The following is an 18,895-nucleotide window of genomic DNA, read 5'->3' on the forward strand; positions in this document are numbered from 1 at the left end:
CTCACCATAGCAGTCGTCACTGTGATTGGGCAGCTCTCTGACGATGAGAAGACCGTTTGTGGGGCTGTTGCCATGGAGCAGGTGTCAATCTCTGAGGAGGGGTCCTCACCAGGCCCCCTTCCTTCCTCGTGCACGTCCCCCTCTGGCACGGCATTATGGGACACAGCCTCTGTGAAAGGAGCTTCCTCCACTTCGGAGAAGACGTCCGGCTCCAAAACATCCTCCAAGTCCAGACCTGTCCCCACCTCCAGGGCCACCTCCACGTCAGGGGGTTCGTCTTCTGTCGCACTGCCCACGCCCTCGGGCTCCTCCTCCAGCACTGAGGGCTCCAGCCGCTCTGGCCCCTGCTGGAACTCGGGAAACGGGTCATCTTCATCGAGGCCGCCGTTGTCTGGAGGTTCTCCATTCAACAGCAGCGGTGACAGCGGCACCGGAATGATGTCATTGGCTCCGGACCTCTCGTCGTCCTCGTCAGAATCAATGTGCAACATGGCGCTGAGCCTTGTGTGAGTTGGGAAGCTGGAGCGCAGTTTGGGCGAGGCCGCACCCAGGGGCCTCTCACCGGGGCCTTTGGGGGCCTCGATAGCATCCAAGCCCTCGCTGAGTGACCTCTGGAGCATTTCGTGGCAAGACAGGCTCTCGTGCTCCACAAATCTAGCCCGGGCTCCAACAGGAGGCAGGTCCTTTGCTGGGTAGGCTGTGGCCCCGCCTTCCCACATGCTGTGGGAGCCCTGGGAGCCGGTGGGAGAAGGGCCCGAAGAGACCAGCCCTGGAAGATGGTGGGGTAGGTCCTCATCATCGGACGGGGTCCCTGGAGCTCCATTCATGGGAGAGTGGCCAATGATAGACTCAGGAGAGGCACCTGCAGCAGCACAACAGGTTGTGTTTCCATGTTGGAAAAGACAAATTTCAAGAAAACACACTCAATTTAAAGACTGATTGATTTACCGTCAGGCCCAGTCGACGTGAGTTCCACTTTGAACTGCAAATTGCCGCTTACATGTTCAGTAGGCAGGCGCCGACACAGGGGGAAGCTCACAGGCTGGACTCTGGACAGAGAAACACCATGACATCTGTGACATTGCACACGTCAAATTCAAGTCCTAACATCTGTCCTTCTGACTGAACTGAAGTTACATGGAGCACACATAGTGTATGTTCCGTCTGTGTGTGGGAACCTGCGTTCCACCTACCCCGGTATTTTTTCGATAAGCCGCTGCACAGGGATGGTGAGCTGACCGAGGAAGCGCTTGATGATCGGTCGACTTTTCGCAAACTTGTCCTTCACCTCGATGTACAGGATGTCCGTCATTAGTGCCACAAACGTGTACTTCTGCAGAGAAGCAGACAGACATATACACTCAGTATTTTATCAGTTGTGTGTTGCTAGTATATCTGTTTGAAAGAGAATGTGTGTAAACGAGTGTATAAACACGTCCTCTGTGTATGTGAAAAAGCATGCTCAGTGTCATGGTGCAGTGCGGTGTATTTGAAGCCCAATAAAAACGTCACCTCTCCATGCCAGACGGGGCTGGTGGTGTTGGCGATGATGGCCGATCGCCGCTCCTGTCCGTGGTGGCTGAAGATAGGGAAGACGCTCCTCTTCCCTGGGTGGATGGACATCTTCAGGTACGGGTCCGGATTGAAAAACATTCCCTTCTTCATGCCGGTGGCACGCAGATCTGTGGCAAAGCATTAGTGACAGCAGGCTTGTGAAGAGGAGAGGGGTAAATACTATGATCGTGTCAACATGCTGATGTGTTGTTGTGTTTTGTTAAGCATCTTAGTTTAGCATGTTAGCACGCTAACATTTGCTAACTATAGCACAACTGAACACAAAGTACAGCTGAGACAGATGGGACTGTCAGTGGTTTTGCAGATAATAATAATATTTGGTCATAAACCAAAGCATTGGATGCATAATGACAAACAGTTGCTTCGGGTAACAAGATGCTACGGCTGGCAGCTCTCATGGATTTTGTTGCATTTCTTTTCGCGTGTATCACTGGAGCGCTTATGGCATATGACAGAATACAGACAATAATACAGTCAATCAACATCGGAGAAGAAAGCGTGGGGATTGGATGAATTTGTCGGGAGCGGAACTTGAGACGATCACCGCCAAAGGCCAACGACCCGGCAAGACCAGCCTGACCAAACACCACTGAAACCAATGGGTCGACTGCCCCAGGGAGGAGAGCCGTGTGAAGCTAAGCTAACCCAGCTAAGACCTAAGGCTGCTCCACTACCTGGCTAATGTTTGATTGCAGGCTAACCCAGTAACAGGTGGTCGGTTACTGTGTCCACATCTTCACAGAGAGCTTGCTCTATCGTGGCGTCCCGGGTCAAGCAGCACTTGACTGGCGGACCGCAGGAGAGACGGCTGGACGAGAGGAGGTGCACTCCGTTTACATCAATGATGTTTAGTGCACAAACTATTCAAATGTGATGGACGATGTTCCCTGATGTTGAATTTTTTATGTGAATATGTCGGCCATATTGACCAGAGAATTGTTTTGTTGCTACTGTTTGCGTTCCTCCTGATCCAAGTTTTTTTTTAAATGCACATGAATACACTATTGTTTAGTTTGTCATGTTTGTCTTCTGTAGAAAATGGGCTACAACTGCCTTTTCGTTGTGTTCAATAATGACAACAAATTATCCTTGAATATCTTCTCATGTTAGCACCTCTTCCTCTAAGCCCTTTTCTGTCTACCTATGGCCTGAGTCCATAGACTACTCCACAACTGCATCAGAGCACTAGGGCATAAATGTCTCTGCTGGTTTATTCATGTTTTCATCTGGAAGAATGGTAACTAGTGGAACTGGAGGCTGATAAAACAGCTAAAAGCTGCTTCTGATGCAACAAATAATTGAAACAAGCTGTGAGTACTGTGTTTTCCTGTTTACGTCTCATTAAAAGATGGTGATACCAACCGACTTCTTTAGAAAACTGATAACATTCCATGTATTCCTCCGTCGGGAAAGCACCTCTTTAAATTCCGAGACCACTGTGTTTCCTGAAGCCAGCTTTTAATGTTTACTCTCGTTTTCCCCCGAAGGACTGTGAGACAAACATGAGGAGGATATTACATCACTCAGCTAAAGGACAAAAGTCTGTCAGTGTTTTTGAAGGCTTTGGTAAATTGACTTACAGCTATCGACTTTCCTTTTCGGTTTGTTACTGAGAACAATCACACAACAAACGTAATCTGAATAGCAGTTTCAACACGCAAACCTCTCAACTCACCTGTCAAAGTAAAGCTGATCAGTTTTCGCGGATGTTCGATGCCCACTTGCTCTGCCAGGCCCTCCACCTGAGGGGGGAACAGACGACGTCACACTCATGCTAACACACATCTGTGTGTCTGTCCTACTAAATTCACAGGAATCTAAATGCTAATACAGGAGACAAGGTGGAGGGAATTATCTTTAGTGAAAGGAGGCAGCGAGTATGCACTGCTCATTGGTACACACATGGTTTAACACAGTAAACAAACGTCTGTGTCTGCCTGAACCACCTCCATTATGTACAAATCATGTGAACTTTACAGGACTGCTGACCGTTTTCAAAGAATTCTATACATTCGTGCAATAATTAGATCTTAAAATAATTGTACCTTTTTACTATTACTTGGTGTAAACTTCATGTTTAATTTTAACCATGATAATACCAAGCCTGAGAGTCAGAGTGCCTGAATCTCAAACTGATTCTCACACACCCAAAATCACACAACCTTGCACTTCTATCTTTGTGAGGACACTCAGTGACATATTGCATTCTGTAGCATCTTACCCTAACCCTAACCATCACTACTAACTGCCTGATTCTAAACCTAAACCCGTTCTAACCCGAACCCTCACACAGGCTTCTGGAGGTCTATCTTAAAGTGAGGACTGGCCAAAATGTCCACAATCGGAAAGTCTCAAACTCGAATTGGTCCTGCAGATATCTGCAAGCATGCACGCACACACGCACACACACACACGCACACCATCACACACACACAGACCAGGACTGCAGGGTTCTTCACTGTGATGCAGGGGGTCGTGGCTCTCAGGGCTCCGCTCACTCCATGGTAGTACTTGAAACAGATCTTAGTCTCAGCTGCAGAGGAAGCAGCAAAGAGTTATGGGATGTCGAAGTAGTGCAAACGTTATCTACAAGTTGCTGACCACAAAACAATAGTCGTACTGAGGATTCTCTGTGTGTTTTGAATATTTAACATGATCTTATTTAAAACCTTTTTACCTTTTTATTCCAGAAGAACATCAACATCTTTGATCATTAAATGTTTTACGGTATATTTTAAAAATACTAAGTGAAGAAAAATGTTTTGAAAGAATGGAATGAAAGTATTGTTGGGGTACTCTGTGTGGTAACTTACGCTCCATAAAGTAGGGCCCGGGCTCTAGCCTCCAGACAATCTGACCCTTCTGGGTGCCGTTCACCCCTCTGTTCTTACAGTCCCACACGTTGGATGGACTGGTTTCATCTGCAGAAGAGGGGAACTGTTGGTAACATGTGTGTGTGTGTGTGTGTGTGTGTGTGTGTGTGTGTGTGTGTGTGTGTGTGTGTGTGTGTGTGTGTGTGTGTGTGTGTGTGTGTGTGTGTGTGTGTGTGTGTGTGTGTGTGTGTGTTTATATTCTGGACACTCTTCCTGTGTTGACATTCCCTTTTGATTTTAAACCAGAGAACGTTAAACACGACCAACAACAGATGACCGCACTCTAGCTCTGGATCCTGCTCTCGCTGAGAAAAATCTGCTCCGTCTCTCAGTGTGTTTAGTCTGCGGACTTCTGTCTTCCAAAAAAACACAAGTTTGCCTTTAATCAGTGAAATCCACTCCCAAAATAGCCTCCCTGCAACCTCTACCCAGAAGGACAAAACAGCAAACTTCCTCTGAGTTAAAAACAGGGAGGGGGAATTCCGCTGTACGTAGCACTTTCTCACACAGATTAATGAAGCACAAAACTCAGCTGCCGGGTGGAGAGAGTCGCGAGAGGAGTGTGTGCATGTTTGAAGGGGAGTGGAGGATGGGGAGGGCAAGTCGCTTATCATTGAATGTCTGCTTAGTCGAGGAAAGCGGCAGCCCCTCCTGGGTATAAGAACCTGGAGCAGGTAATGAAGTCCTGGCGGCCCTTGTGATCGATGGCAAGTGACCTGACGCCCTGCCAGGCACCGGCAGTTTGCACTATCTCTTTCTCCCATACTGCATTCTCCCCTGCGAGGGAAGCGTTTGGAAAACATGTGATCAGCTAATCCAGTCCTGGAGGTCATCAGAAACGGACGGTTTGGTAAACTAGTTGAAGCGATCACAAACTGCATTCTTTTCCAGAATAATCTACTGCCGGGTGTCATACTGCAGGTTTGTTTGACCTCTCGGAAGTCAAAGACGCCCACTGCCTTCAGAAATCCATTACCCATTATGAACACAATACATCATGCTGAACAGCTCACAAGGCTGCAATTTCCTTCCCAACGCCGCTGGATTATATCAGTAATTATCTGGTGTAAAAGGACAACTTTTTTTTTTGCGTCATGTTTTAATGTACCGTAAAAGTTATGTAGCCATAGTGACAGGATAAACGCAGAGATCATCAGATTGTCAGACTGGAACAACACTGCTCCTGTAGTTCATTTAATCATATTTAATCAGGGCAGCAGTGTGTCTCCAAGAGCAGTTTTCAATAAATATCTAGAAACCAGTGGAAGCAGATCAGGTTTTAATCATTATTAGATTAAAATAAAATGACACTTTAGAGCACTGAAGTAGAACCAAAACTTCTGTTTTCTGTCCCAGAAGTAAGAAAACCTCATTTTAAATCACATCGACATTTGTAATAACACATATAACCACAAATCCTGTCTAACAGTACGTCAGTTCATTTCATATGTCTGGATGAGGACGGTACATAAGAAACAATTTAACTTCAGTCATTTACAGCAGGATTATACTTCCATTAAGTAAGGGACTCTCAAGTGACAGATTGTAAATTGTAATCAACATAGTTGAAGATATCCAGATTTTAGTCCGTTGTATGAGTTAAACTCTAAAAACACTGGCGTGTACATTTCCCATGATGCCCCCTCCTTCCCTGGTAAACATTCTAATGTCGTATGCTGACAAACTAATCGTTTAACTTTGGGAAGATCGCAAAGATTTGAACTTCCATTGGCAGCGTCTGTACTAGTCACCCATTTGTCTTAGAATATGTAAAGTGCACCACAGAAGCTCGCTTCATTTCTTCTTGAAAGAAATGCGTGATGGGAGAAGCTGGTGGAACAGTCGTTAACCCAGAGGTGACGTCGGGCCTTCAGCTCTCTACTATGTGAGCAAAGCAGCGTAGAAGACACTGATTGTTCATAACAAAGGTGCTGATTGTGCACCACTGCTCCTGTATTGCTTTTCACCTGGATGGACAGATGAGCCCCATAGCCTTCCTCAGCACACAGCTCAGTGCATCCCCCCCTGTCAAATTCCTGTATCTAAGCAGGATACATTATCGGAGACCACCTCGGAGAGGCGCGAGCTTTGTGATGGTGTGTATGTTATTGTACACCGAGGCAGAGCTGTTCCATGTCGACTCAGCCTCCAGTCCCGTGTAAAGTCTCATCAGCTCCTGTTGCAGTATTGACTCGGAGTTGGAAGCTCCTGCACAAGACTCCCCCTTTCTATTCTCAGCTCCCGGTGGTAAAACACCCGGGTCAGCGGAAAAAGCTTTGAGGACAGGTAGGGTCAAGTCAGCTCAGGTCCTGGACAGTGTCGGGGTGCAGAGAGTACTCTGATTACTTATTTGTTGCAACGTAACGTAATGTGTTAGTTTGAAATTCAAGCAATCAGTCATTTAGTTATGTTTCAAATAAGCAATTCTACTGTATACTCTTTGAAGAAGCACCAGCTAAGCACAGCTCCACAACACCGGTGGGACGGCTAGCTTTTGGTTCGGCTAACGCTGTCTCTCTGAGGGAAGTTAACGAGCTGGTGGAGGAGATGCTACCAATATCTACTGTAGAGTCCTCATCATTAAGTAAGATCATTTATAAAATCCTTATAACATGGAGGGAACAGTGCCTGGCGTAAAAAAAACTTTTGCTAGCTACCTGGATATAATAAAGAGCTGTAGAGGAGCTATGGTGTTTTATGGCTTCTGCCTGCAGAGATAAAGAGGCTGTAGACCAGGCTGAGCATGGATGTCAATACATTCGAAAGCTCTAACAAGTTACTTTTTTCAGAATGCAACTCTGTAAAGTAACCAGTTGCTTATTAATGTCAGTAACGTTGTAATGTAACAAGTTACTTTTAAAAGTGTTGTTACCCATCACTGGTTATTTGGGCTTGACGGCTCAGAAAGTTGACCTGATACGTTGACGATAGTCGACAATCATGAGAGAACGGGGTGACTTTTCTGGTCATGCATCTTATCTACTGTATTACTAGTAACAGCTGTGCTTTTACTACAGTCAAGCTGTCTGTGGTGAAAACAGCCCTATGACTCAGAATACACTGGCCAAAGACACTGTAGGTGCTAATTCTCAATACAAATTTAAAAACAACAAATTAATAGTAATAGTATCTATTGCCATTCGAACACTGTAGTTACTATGACTTTTACAATCAAATATTTAACACTATAATATTTTTGATAATTTAATATATAAATAAAATAGCTTAGATACTATTTCCAAGGTTAAGAGGCAGGTTAGACCTTCTAAGGCTGCGCTGTCATGTTAACAGAACCGTCTTGATGACTACTGAGTAGATTCACTGATGAAGACCATGTCATACGGTTGAAAGAGAAAGACCTTTGAGTGATTTCCAATGTTGGGGATCGTTTTGTCAAAGCTGATGTTTAGTTAATCACATCTCTCTGCTTGCATATTCATAACTCTGCAATTCATTCGGCATTTATTGCACGATCTGACGTTCTACAAAATTATAATTTTACAAGCGCAAACGTAACGGGATTTAAAGATTTCTTTAGCACCATAGGACGGCAACAGGAAGGCCTTGGTCAGCTGCATTCCCTGCATTTTATTATTAAGAGGACTATGCATGGATTTCAGTTATCAACACAGCTTTGGGAGAAAACTGTCATTTTTAAGATCAGAACTCAGAAATAAAGATTTTCATCTTTGAGTTGTCCTCGACCTAACCCAGCACAGTTATAAGCAGCTCTACTAGCAACTACATATGTAAAAAATAAAATCATCATCTCACCAATGTGGTACAGCCCGATCCAGTCGGTGGCGTCCACTTCCTCCTTGATGTCCCAGGATATGACGAGGTTCTGGCCGCGGTTCAGCGTGTGCTCCAGAGTGGACGCCGTTAGCGAGGACCGGCTATGGGAGGTCACCAGGTCTGTGTCACTGTTGGCCCGCAGGAGCCCGATAGGGCTGCTGATAACGGAGGCGGTATCGACGCTGGCCCCGCCCCTCTCCGCCAGGGTCCGCAGGTTCTCTGGGCTGAGGGTGTGCCGGAGGTGGGGGCTCCGCCTTCGTGGAGCTGCCACATGTTCCCGCCCCCCCACCGCCAGGTTGGGTGGATTGTGGGAACGGGTCCTGGGCGGTAGGACGGCCGTGGCGAGGGAAGGACGCATGTTGAGCGATTGTTGAAGAGGCAACTAGGAGAGGTGGAAGCTGTTGATGGGAAGGCCCAAGAAGAGGAAGAGACGGGTAGCAGCTTCTTATCGATTGGGCTGGTCGTCAAAGTGAAGACGCATTTTACTGATTCATTCCTGTTGACTCAACCCTCATGTCTACACAGTGAGAGTTGGTTTGAAGAGGCTGTCATGACTGGAAGCATACATTAGCTTCAGAAGCGATGGTCTGATTCCTTCTCCCCAGAGGCTGCCGTTATCGGCCCTTCTGGTCCTTGAATCATCTCAGAACTGTTGAAGTAGAAGATGTCCAACAACAGCCACAGTCCTCCACACTCTTATTTCATGTTAGCCAAAGGTGACGGGAGCCTAAAGATGAAGGAAAGAGGAGAGAGACGGAGAAAACGGTGAGCACAACAAAAGCAACGGTTGCATGCAGTGGGTTGCGATCAAAAAAATGAGTGAACAACTCATTAGTCACCAAGGGGGTTTGTTTGCTGTCAAAGAACCTGTCACCAACACAAACAACCCTCCATCCTTTACTGTACTGACAGCAGTAAAGGATGGAGGAAGTGGATGTGAGGAGGGATTTTTTGATGACTTTACTACTAACTAGAATGGTAAGGTTTAAACACGAAGCACTATTTACTTATTTAAATGATTCAACACTTCTAGGAGTGTATATGATCTTCTTGGAAGGAACAGACCTCCCCACTGTGGAGAAGAGTAGACCGAAATGATCTAAATGATCTAAAGCAGACAGGCAGCTGTATCTGCCTGCCAAGGAGCTCTTCAACCAGCCATTGCCAGTGAGTGAACTGTCAGAGGAGTGCTGTCAGAGTCTCAACCAGAGCCATTTTGTTTTAAAAGGAAGGATGGCATGTGACTTCAGAATCCAGCCAAAGGGCAGCTGACTTTAGACCGGCTGAGGAGCAGAGTTTTTCTTCCCCGAGAGAGAATAGGTTTGGTAATATTTAGCTAATATGTGCCTGGTGCAGTCACTGAAACCCGTGTGGGCTGCTGTCGGCGCTAAGCCCTGATATCTTTGGCTTTTTAAGTGCGTATGTGTCTCAAAAGCTGAGCTGTTCAGTGATGCTTTCAAACCATTGCTTCCTCTGCAGGCCTCAGTGTGTGGTCTGTATGCATCGCTGTATTTAATAAAACAAGTTATAAGCCTTCAAATAAGAAAAACTGAAAACCCAAACTTAACGTCACTCAAATTCCAATGACTGAACAGAACTGTCACTGACCCTTTATGTTTTCTCTTACATTCAGATATTAAAGGAATAGTTCGACATTTTGGGAAATATGCTTATTGGCTTTCTTGGAGTTAGATGACAAGATCAATACAACGCTCATATCAGTACGGTAATACTGGTACGGCTGGTGAGCTTAGCTCAGCATAAAGAGTGAAGCCGAGGGAAAACTGTTAGCCTGGCTCTGTCCAAAGACAGAAAATAAAATCAGACTTCTACTACCTGTAAAGCTCATACTTTACTTTATATCTCTTTTGTTTAATCTGCACAAAAATGGCATCATGTTAAAACAACTGTGGCTAGGTGCAGGGACTTTTTTAAAGCTTGTTTGTTTACATTTTGGCAAATTGGCATGATTAAAAGTATGCTGAATTAGCTATTAGCTGTTCCTGTTTGCAATGTACCCATGGATGTCCGGACGACGGTCACTGGATTACTGTGATATAGAAGAAACCTTACAAACATAATGATGAAGACTTATGGGAGGTTTATTCCAGATAAATGATCTGAGATAATGATGTCTCCGTAAAGAGTAAGTCACACTGAATCTATAAATATGTGTATCTGTGTGGTGAGATTTCTGACTCATGTGTACTCTGGATGGTAAATCATCATCGACATGAGTGATCACAGCATCATTCAGTGGCCACATGAGTTTATTTACTAACACCAAGTTTGCCTTGATGATTTCAACAGGGATCTGTTGTTCACAATGTAGCACTATCAGGGGAATAAACAGGGTGGGATACTGAGTTTACTGCATCCTCTTTGTGTTTTAACACGTCAGAGACACATGTTACTTAGCAACATCACTGACCGTGGTGGCAAATTCTGCTCTTTACTTTGTCAAGATGTGGCCCTCCACCGCACCCACTAACACCTCATCTGCATCATCTGTCAAAGGGACAAAAAGAACCAACGTGAGGCTGGCCTAAGTGCTTCACAGTAGGTGAAACAACACAAGGACCTGCTGTTGTGTCTCCTCTGATCACTTATATAATCCGTTTGCACTTCCTTCCTTTTCAGTCTCTGTAACCGGAAACTCTGTACCGTGCAAAGATCAGAACCAATTTCAAAAAGCGCTTCGTATGCAGCAGCTTGTATGTGAAATTGTCTAATACACTGTGTGTGCCGCTCCCGAGCTTCTCAATCAATTCACTTTGCATTTTGAACTGACTGAACAGAAATGATGAACTGGCGTCCGCTCTGATGTATGTGGATTGGCTGTGTTTCCGTGACAACACGGGCCTTATATTGAAATTAGATCTGCTGCATTTGACATGGGGGGGGGGCCCGGACGTCCCTGACTCGACAAGATTACCAGAGCGCGGATCCATCACACAACCACACACTCAGGGATTTATGACAGAATAAAACCTTCATCACAGATGCAGGAATACGTAAATCCTGCCCACGTGTGCTCATGCAGCAGCAGGGGGGAGGGGGGGGAGGGGGCATGTCCATAAACAAGCAGAGGCTTACTCTGCTGAGAAGAAGAAACTAAAATAAGTGTATATGTAACTGCTGAGTTGTTATGTAAGTGTTCCTGTGGTTCCGAGTGCATTGTCTCACCCCGATATGGAGTGGGAGACGCCACGCGTCCCACTCACAGCACAGGGGGAGAGGAGTCTGCCAGCACACACCACAACGTGACCTCAGGAAGGGGGCACTGAACAATCTGGACTCGCTGCAGCGCTTTTACTAAAGGACCGCCATTTCCCAGTATAATCCCAATTCCCAACCGCTCTGCACAGCTTTGACCTGATGCGGGATTAGAGATTGATTCTCAGGAGACGGACAAAGATAAACAAGGTGTTACATGAGGAGCCAAAAAAATCATTTCAATCGAATTCTAAACATTCTCTGGGACCAGGTTGAATTTGCGTCTTGCGAAAAAGTCATCTGAGTGCTGCTCTGTTATTCGGCACCAAAATACTTACTCTGCACCGCTGTGCAGCGCATGCTAAAAACAAACACATCTGCAGCAGAGGATCTGATGGAGCACGGCAGAATGTGCTGGAGTGTTTTTTAAATGTCTCGTCAAAAAGCCTTTCTTCAGAGAGCATTCCTACAACAGGCTGGTGTAGAGCATTCCTACGTTTTGGGAATTTACAATAATGCCATTCTTTGTGACGGCTCTGTGTTTGATGAACGCCCCCCCTCTCCCCTCCCATGTGACAGCCATGACTGACAGGCCCCATCATAACAATACGGCTGCACACCTCCCCTCACACACCTCATGCTGAGACCAAGAGGACTGAATCCTGACAATCACAGAAGCCTGCACTGCTCTACTCTGTGTGTGTGTGTGTGTGTGTGTGTGTGTGTGTGTTTGCAGAATTTATGGTTTCAATGTGTCTTTTACTTCTGAAACGATTCGTTAATTAAGAGTTGATTGACAGACAACTAAATAATAGAATAAGACAATAAGTAATTTGAATGAATCATTTAAAGGAAAGCTATTAAAAACATATTAATGAGCCACAGTGTTGCTCTGGGTGACATGTTCCTTCATCTTCATGAACACACACACACACACACACACACTGTAGAATCACTCCCAAATACACTATCCTGCTGGAAGAAATACTCATTAGAACACCAAAAGCTCCGACGGCTCTACTTCAGAGACTCTCATGCAATAGTTTCACATGTTCTTCATCTTGAGGCTGGTCTAGTGGGTTTACAGCTCCTCATGGTTAAACGTTGTGTAATAGTGATACTTGTTACTCAGAGAGCTTGTTAGGAGATATGTATCTAAAACGTTACATTTCTATGTAAAACAAATGTGCAGCTAACGTTAGCAGGGTACAGTTAGCACATTATTTTCTAGCGTTAGCACTTCAATGCTATGCTAGCTACTGAAAGTATACTGAATGTCTACAAATGCTGCTTTTGCTTTTTAGTGATTGTAACAATGAATTGTGTATTAATCTGCGGCTGTACATCTTCGATAAAAAGGTATGCAGAACATTTGAACTTTGAATAAAAAACCTCTCAAAGTCATTTAGTTAAAGCAAATATGCTTAACTAATATAGCTTCTGACAACAAAATACTTTTCATCTTTTCAGTGTTTTTTAATGTTTGGTTTGGACATTTTGGGGGTTTGGTGCTGTCAGTTCACTTATTTTTGCTTACTTGTTTTGGCCCACCAAGCTCTGGACATATTCTGATTTAATGCAACTACATTTGTATTTGTGTGTATCAGTTATGGGTGTATGTATTGTTTATGTGTATGTTATAGTATTTGTTTAGGGGAATCAGATCGCTTCTCCTTGTCATGACATGTCAGTCCCCCAGTGTTTCTAAATATGTGGTCAGGAGGAGGGTTACATGATCCCAGATATGTGTATATATCCATCCATCCATTTTCCTCCGCTTATCCGGGGTCGGGTCGCGGTGGTAGCAGGCCAAGCAGGCTGACCCAGACTTCCCTCTCACCCGCAACATGTTCCAGCTCATACTGGGGGATCCAGAGGCGTTCCCAGGCCAGCTGGGAGATATAATCCCTCCAGCGTGCTCTGGGTCTTCCACCGGTTTCCGGCAGAGCACCATGGCCTCAGATTTGGAGGTGCTAACTCTCATCCCCGCCGCTTCACACTCGGCTGCAAACCGCCCCAGTGAATGCTGGAGGTCACAATCCGAGGAGGCCAACAGCACCACATCATCTGCAAACAGCAGAAAGGCGATCCCGAGACCCCCGAACCTGACGTTCTCCACCGCCCGGCTGTGCCTAGATATCCTGTCCATGAAAGTCACGAACAGGACCGGTGACAAAGGGCAGCCCTGGCGGAGGCCAACACCCACCGGGAATGTGTCTGAATTATTGCCGAGAATGCGGACACAGCTCCTACTGCAGTCGTACAGAGACCGGACCGCCCGTTGTAACAGGTCCGGCACCCCATACTCCCGCAGCACCCCCCACAAGAACCCCAGAGGGACCCGGTCGAAAGCCTTCTCCAAGTCCACAAAGCACATGTAGACTGGTTGGGCAAACTCCCAGAACCCTTCCAGTAGTCTTGCGAGGATAAAGAGCTGGTCCACTGTTCCACGGCCAGGACGGGATCTGCACTGCTACTCTTGAATCTGAGGTTCGAGGTCGGAGCCTCCTTTCCAGCACCCTGGCATAAGCCTTCCCCGGTAGGCGGAGTAGTGTGATACCCCGATAATTCGAGCACACTCTCCGGTCCCCCTTTTTAAAAATGGGAACCACCACCCCGGTCTGCCAGTCCATGGGCACTGATCCCGACCCCCATGCGACACTGAAGAGGCGTGTCAGCCAAGACAGCCCAACAGTGTCCAGCGCCTTCAGCATCTCAGGGCGGATCTCATCCACCCCCGGCGCCTTGCAAGGAGCTTTTTGACTACCTTAGCGACCTCTGCCAGGGATATGGGTGAGCCCCCCCAGGTCTTCAGGCGCTGCCTCCTCTGCAGAGGACATGTTGGTCGGGTTTAGGAGTTCCTCAAAGTGTTCTTTCCACCGGCCGACGATGTCCCCCCCCGGGTCAGCAGTCCCCCCCCCAGCTGAGAACAGCCTGGGGTAGTCCCTGCTTTCCCTTCCTGAGCCGTCGGATGGTTTGCCAGAACCTCCTTGAGGCCAGCCGAAAGTCCTTCTCCATGGCCTCCCCGAACTCCTCCCATGGCCGAGTTTTAGCATCCGCGACCACCGCAGCTGCAGTCCTTCTGGCCTGCCGGTACCTCTCAGCTGCTTCAGGAGACCCCTGGGCCAGCAAGGCCCTGAAGGTCTCCTTCTTCAGCTTGACGGCTTCCCTCCCCTCCGGTGTCCACCACCGGGTTCTCGGGTTGCCGCTACGACAGGCACCGATGACCTTCCGGCCACAGTTCCTAGCGGCCGCGTCCACAATAGAGGCTTTGAACATGGTCCATTCGGATTCCATGTTCCCAACCTCCCTCGGGATGTGTGAGAAGTTCTTCCGGAGGTGGGAGTTAAAGACCTCCCGGACAGGGTCCTCCGCCAGACGTTCCCAGTTCACCCTCACTATAAGTTTGGGCTTGCCGGGTCTTTCCAACCGGTTCCCCTGCCATCTGATCCAACTCACCACCAGGTGGTGATCAGTTGACAGCTCTGCTCCTCTCTTCACCCGAGTGTCCAAGACATACGGCCGCAGATCAGATGATACGATTACAAAGTCGATCATTGATCTCCGGCCTAAGGTGTTCTGTATATATATATATATATATATATATATGTGCTCAATAAAAAGAGATTAATCAATAATTAATTTCAATTTGTTTCAACTCCTGTGTTTTTGCCAGCTGGATATGTGTTGTGAGCTGTAGGTGCTATGAGATCAGTGATGGGATTCCTCAGCATCTCACTCACTCTCTCGTTGTTCCTGTGTGTATGTGTGTCAGCAGAGGGACCCCTCTGTGTTCCTGTGGAGGTGACTGCTGCACTTTACAGCCTGACAGAACGGGCACCTTGGGGAGCTGGCATGCACACACACACACACACACACACACACACACACACACACACACACACACACACACACACACACACACACACACACACACACACACACACACACACACACACACACACACACAGTGGCTCTGAGGTCTTATTGTGCCTCACTGACACATAATGTTAAGAACAAAAGACAAAATAAGCACAAAAAAGCATTGCACCCTAAAACAAACGCACCGCCCCTTAACAAAACCATGAATTCTTATCCACTCTTAAAGAAACAGTGTTTCTGAGTCAGTTGATGAAAATACATTCTCTTCACAAACTGCTAAAGGTGGATGGAGACCGACTGCTCCACCGGACCACAACTCACCGGAGGATGCAGTTTTGTGAGTCAGTGTGAGAGAACACAGACTACAAGGTTGGTGACAGAGTGTGGCCACTTCCCAGAAAAAGTGCAGCCCTTTCCCGCGCAGGGTATTTCTCTAAACACATCGCCCCGGGAGCACACGTCTGGGATGAGTCACTCCTCGGGAGGTATCCCTCCACGACAGACTTTGGCGAATCGAAAATGGCATTTACGCCTCAAGACTGATTGATATCACCCTCTCTGAGTTCAGAATGCTGACCTTTCTATAAATAGGAAAGTTGGCTGCGTATGGATTCATGACGTATACAGACAATATACAGAAGTATACAAATGGAGCTGCGAGAGGCGTTTGAGCTGCTCTCACCCACTTTTCTTCAAGCAATGACTCATTACAAATTCAGGTTGTGCAGAAAGTGCACATTGTACGAACCCAAACCACTCTCTCTCCTCATTTCCTGTTAAGAAATGCAAACATGTGAATATCTCTGACTACATACAGACACAAAATCCAGCATTTTTACTGTTCCCAATTATGGGATTTCCCAGAGTAAAAGTCCAAAGATCGGAGACTACAGACATGTCCCTCACAATGTAGTGGTATTTTCATTTGAATTCATTAGGGACACAGGTCACATGTTTTATACTGGTTGTGAAGATAATCCATTCAATCATATTTCCATTGATGTATTTTTTACATGATCTACCTTTATTAACACCTTATTTTGAAAACTGGACATAGTCACACTTGTGTCCTTCCGCTAACTTGCCAAAGTCCATCACTGTCAGCTCATGTGGGCCGTTTAAACATGTTTACGGTCAGGTGATTTGACCCAAACATTTTACGTAATAAGAGGAAACAAGCTTTTGTTTTCTCGAGATAACGATATTAAAACAGATGTTTGAATCATGTCTGTTTAGGGCTTCCGTACGAGTCACCTGACTCAATAAGGAAGTTTTTCTGACCACCTCACTACACTAAGCCATTCCATTCCACAAAGCACAAGCAGTGCTACAGCTCTCTCTCAAAACACAATGAATGCTGGGGAATAAAGGGCTGGGTGTCATTTAGATGTTTCATACTAGTGCCGATACAATGCCTTAGTTTCAATAGCAAAATAATACTTTGCTTCCCCATACCTTACTTTGAGAATACATGTATTTCTTTCATTTTTTTTAAAAACAAAGCAACGTTTTTAACAACAGTCATGTATCCAAGGACAAAGAGCCAGGCAGGCCTTTCATAAACCAAAATAAAATGCAGGGGAAAATGGCTAAATCTTGGTGATTGTGAATAACTTACTAAGATACTTGATACACTTTTTAATAATTGATACAATACCCAGCACATTTTCAGATGTGGGCAGTCTAATTTCAACTGAAGGTGGAATAAAGAAAAGGGATCTCTTGTGATTGTTGCATCCATTAGTAAATGTAGGATCTGATTGAACGAAGAAAATACTTGAATAGGTGGCAGAACGGGTCAAAGCATTTGACACGGTGAGCAACACAATCATTAACGACAGCACTTTATCACAAAAGACATTTTGACCTGTCACAGTGGAAGGAAAATCACAGGTGTGCATGAAATAAATGATGACTGAACTCCATTTAGCTGCTTGTGCTCTGACACGCTCTGTGCTGTCCCGGAGCCGTTGTTAATGTTAGTAACACATGTGCTTTTCCTGCTACGACAAGTCAAAATGTCTGCTGTGAAAAAGGACTATTTAAAGGCCCAGCACACCCACACAGGTTCGATCAACACCTCTGGCTGATGAGGCCTCTTGCCAGGTAAAACGTTGGGTGGATCTATGCTGGAATATGCACGATGTCAAACTCTGTGCACCCATTCATCCTCATGAAGACGCCTGACCAGGTTTAGCATGGGGGACAACGCCTGTGTGGGAGGACACGTCTGTCTTCAACACACAGCCCTGTTTCTTTCACACAGCAGTCGAACACATCAAACGCCTCTTCTTCTAAAGTCAACCTCAGGTCCACTAAACAACAGCTGGTCTTTGCGTTCCGAGAGCTTATGATGGATTCTCGTAGCGACCCGCTTTAATCTGCCACTTTAATCACTTCAGCACTGGTGCTGAGGAATGATATGCTGGCTACGAGGGGCAAAGGATAACCACTGTTATCGTTAGAAGGTGTGAACTGCTTTGAAGGCATACTTGTGTGTAATGGAAGGTCTGTTTGGGAGTACGGCCAGCTCCCTTTCTGTGTGTTTGGACTGGAGACTGTGCATTTGTTTTAAGTATTAAACACTTCCTTTAATTTAGAGGTGTGTAGCTAATCATTACGGACCCTGTGCACAGGAGGGCATTTTGGACTCCCTAATTAATCTCTCACCCTCTACTCCCTCCTGATATCTACTCATCCACAACTCAGAAGCCTCACATGTCTACTCATCAGTTTACAGACCCATCTGCAGCTGACAGGTTACAGGTTCTGCGCAAAATTCCAGACAGACGTCAGAGCCAAACATTCACAGGTTGCCCTCTTGTCAAATTCTGTCAACTGAGGACATTTTTTAGTGATGATCTGCAGGGACAAAAAAAAAAAAAACCTAACAAAAGTGTATTTCTGCTTGTTCCAGTTTGTCTCAGATTACAGATTTGTTTAAAGTATCATATTCTTTGAGAAAGCTGTGCAGTTTTGCAGATTTCAGCCAAACCCTTAAAAGAAGATCACCGTTGGGGGAGAATAAAAAAGTATAAGCAAATGTCTGCACTGCAAGATCTCTAAGGGGAATTAAGCAAAGACACTGCAGGCCCATATGACGGATTATAGCACCCAATCTCAAATATGACATATTCCATCATGGATAACAGCCAGGGGTGCTTAGGTGGTACTGTCCATGTGAATGTAAACACAGGCCGGATTATGGGCATCTCTACATCACAGCGTTACCAAGAGACGTGAAGGTAACCCCCGACCACGTCAGCAAAACCCCGTTACATAACAGCTCGTCTCCAACTTTAATCATTCCGAATCAATCCGTGCTGCGCTGCCGAGGCCGCGCGCGGCCGCCTTTGCGCACATGACCGAGCGGGCCATATAGGGACCGCACTGGCGGAATGTGCAGGTGTCATCGCTCGCTCTTGGATTACTGTGGGAATTCCCTACGTCATTTTCTTTTCATGCATCGCTTTCGAAAGACGCATGCAAAAAAATCCATCAATTATCCCCTTTCGGTGCAAAACCACAACAACAACACGAGCAGAACACGCTAC

The 18,895-nt window shown here is 46.0% G+C and overlaps 1 protein-coding gene across 2 annotated transcripts in view; it reads right to left on the minus strand.

The window, feature by feature from the left end:
• The window catches only part of hecw2a (HECT, C2 and WW domain containing E3 ubiquitin protein ligase 2a), a 39,318-nt gene that overhangs the window by 18,104 nt on the left and 2,319 nt on the right, over window positions 1–18,895 (minus strand). For both annotated transcript variants that reach the window (XM_079169949.1, XM_079169948.1), the window contains exons 4-11: window positions 8,223–8,970; window positions 4,389–4,496; window positions 4,014–4,108; window positions 3,251–3,317; window positions 1,513–1,682; window positions 1,194–1,333; window positions 949–1,049; window positions 6–862 (exon numbers count right to left, since the gene is read on the minus strand). In XM_079169949.1, coding sequence (XP_079026075.1) covers window positions 6–862; window positions 949–1,049; window positions 1,194–1,333; window positions 1,513–1,682; window positions 3,251–3,317; window positions 4,014–4,108; window positions 4,389–4,496; window positions 8,223–8,601 — 1,917 coding nt within the window. In that variant the 5' untranslated portion in view covers window positions 8,602–8,970. The remainder of the gene's footprint in view (window positions 1–5; window positions 863–948; window positions 1,050–1,193; window positions 1,334–1,512; window positions 1,683–3,250; window positions 3,318–4,013; window positions 4,109–4,388; window positions 4,497–8,222; window positions 8,971–18,895) is intronic.

The sequence above is a fragment of the Pholis gunnellus genome (genome assembly GCF_910591455.1).
Source record: "Pholis gunnellus genome assembly, chromosome: 12".
Classification (NCBI taxonomy): Eukaryota; Metazoa; Chordata; class Actinopteri; order Perciformes; family Pholidae; genus Pholis; species Pholis gunnellus.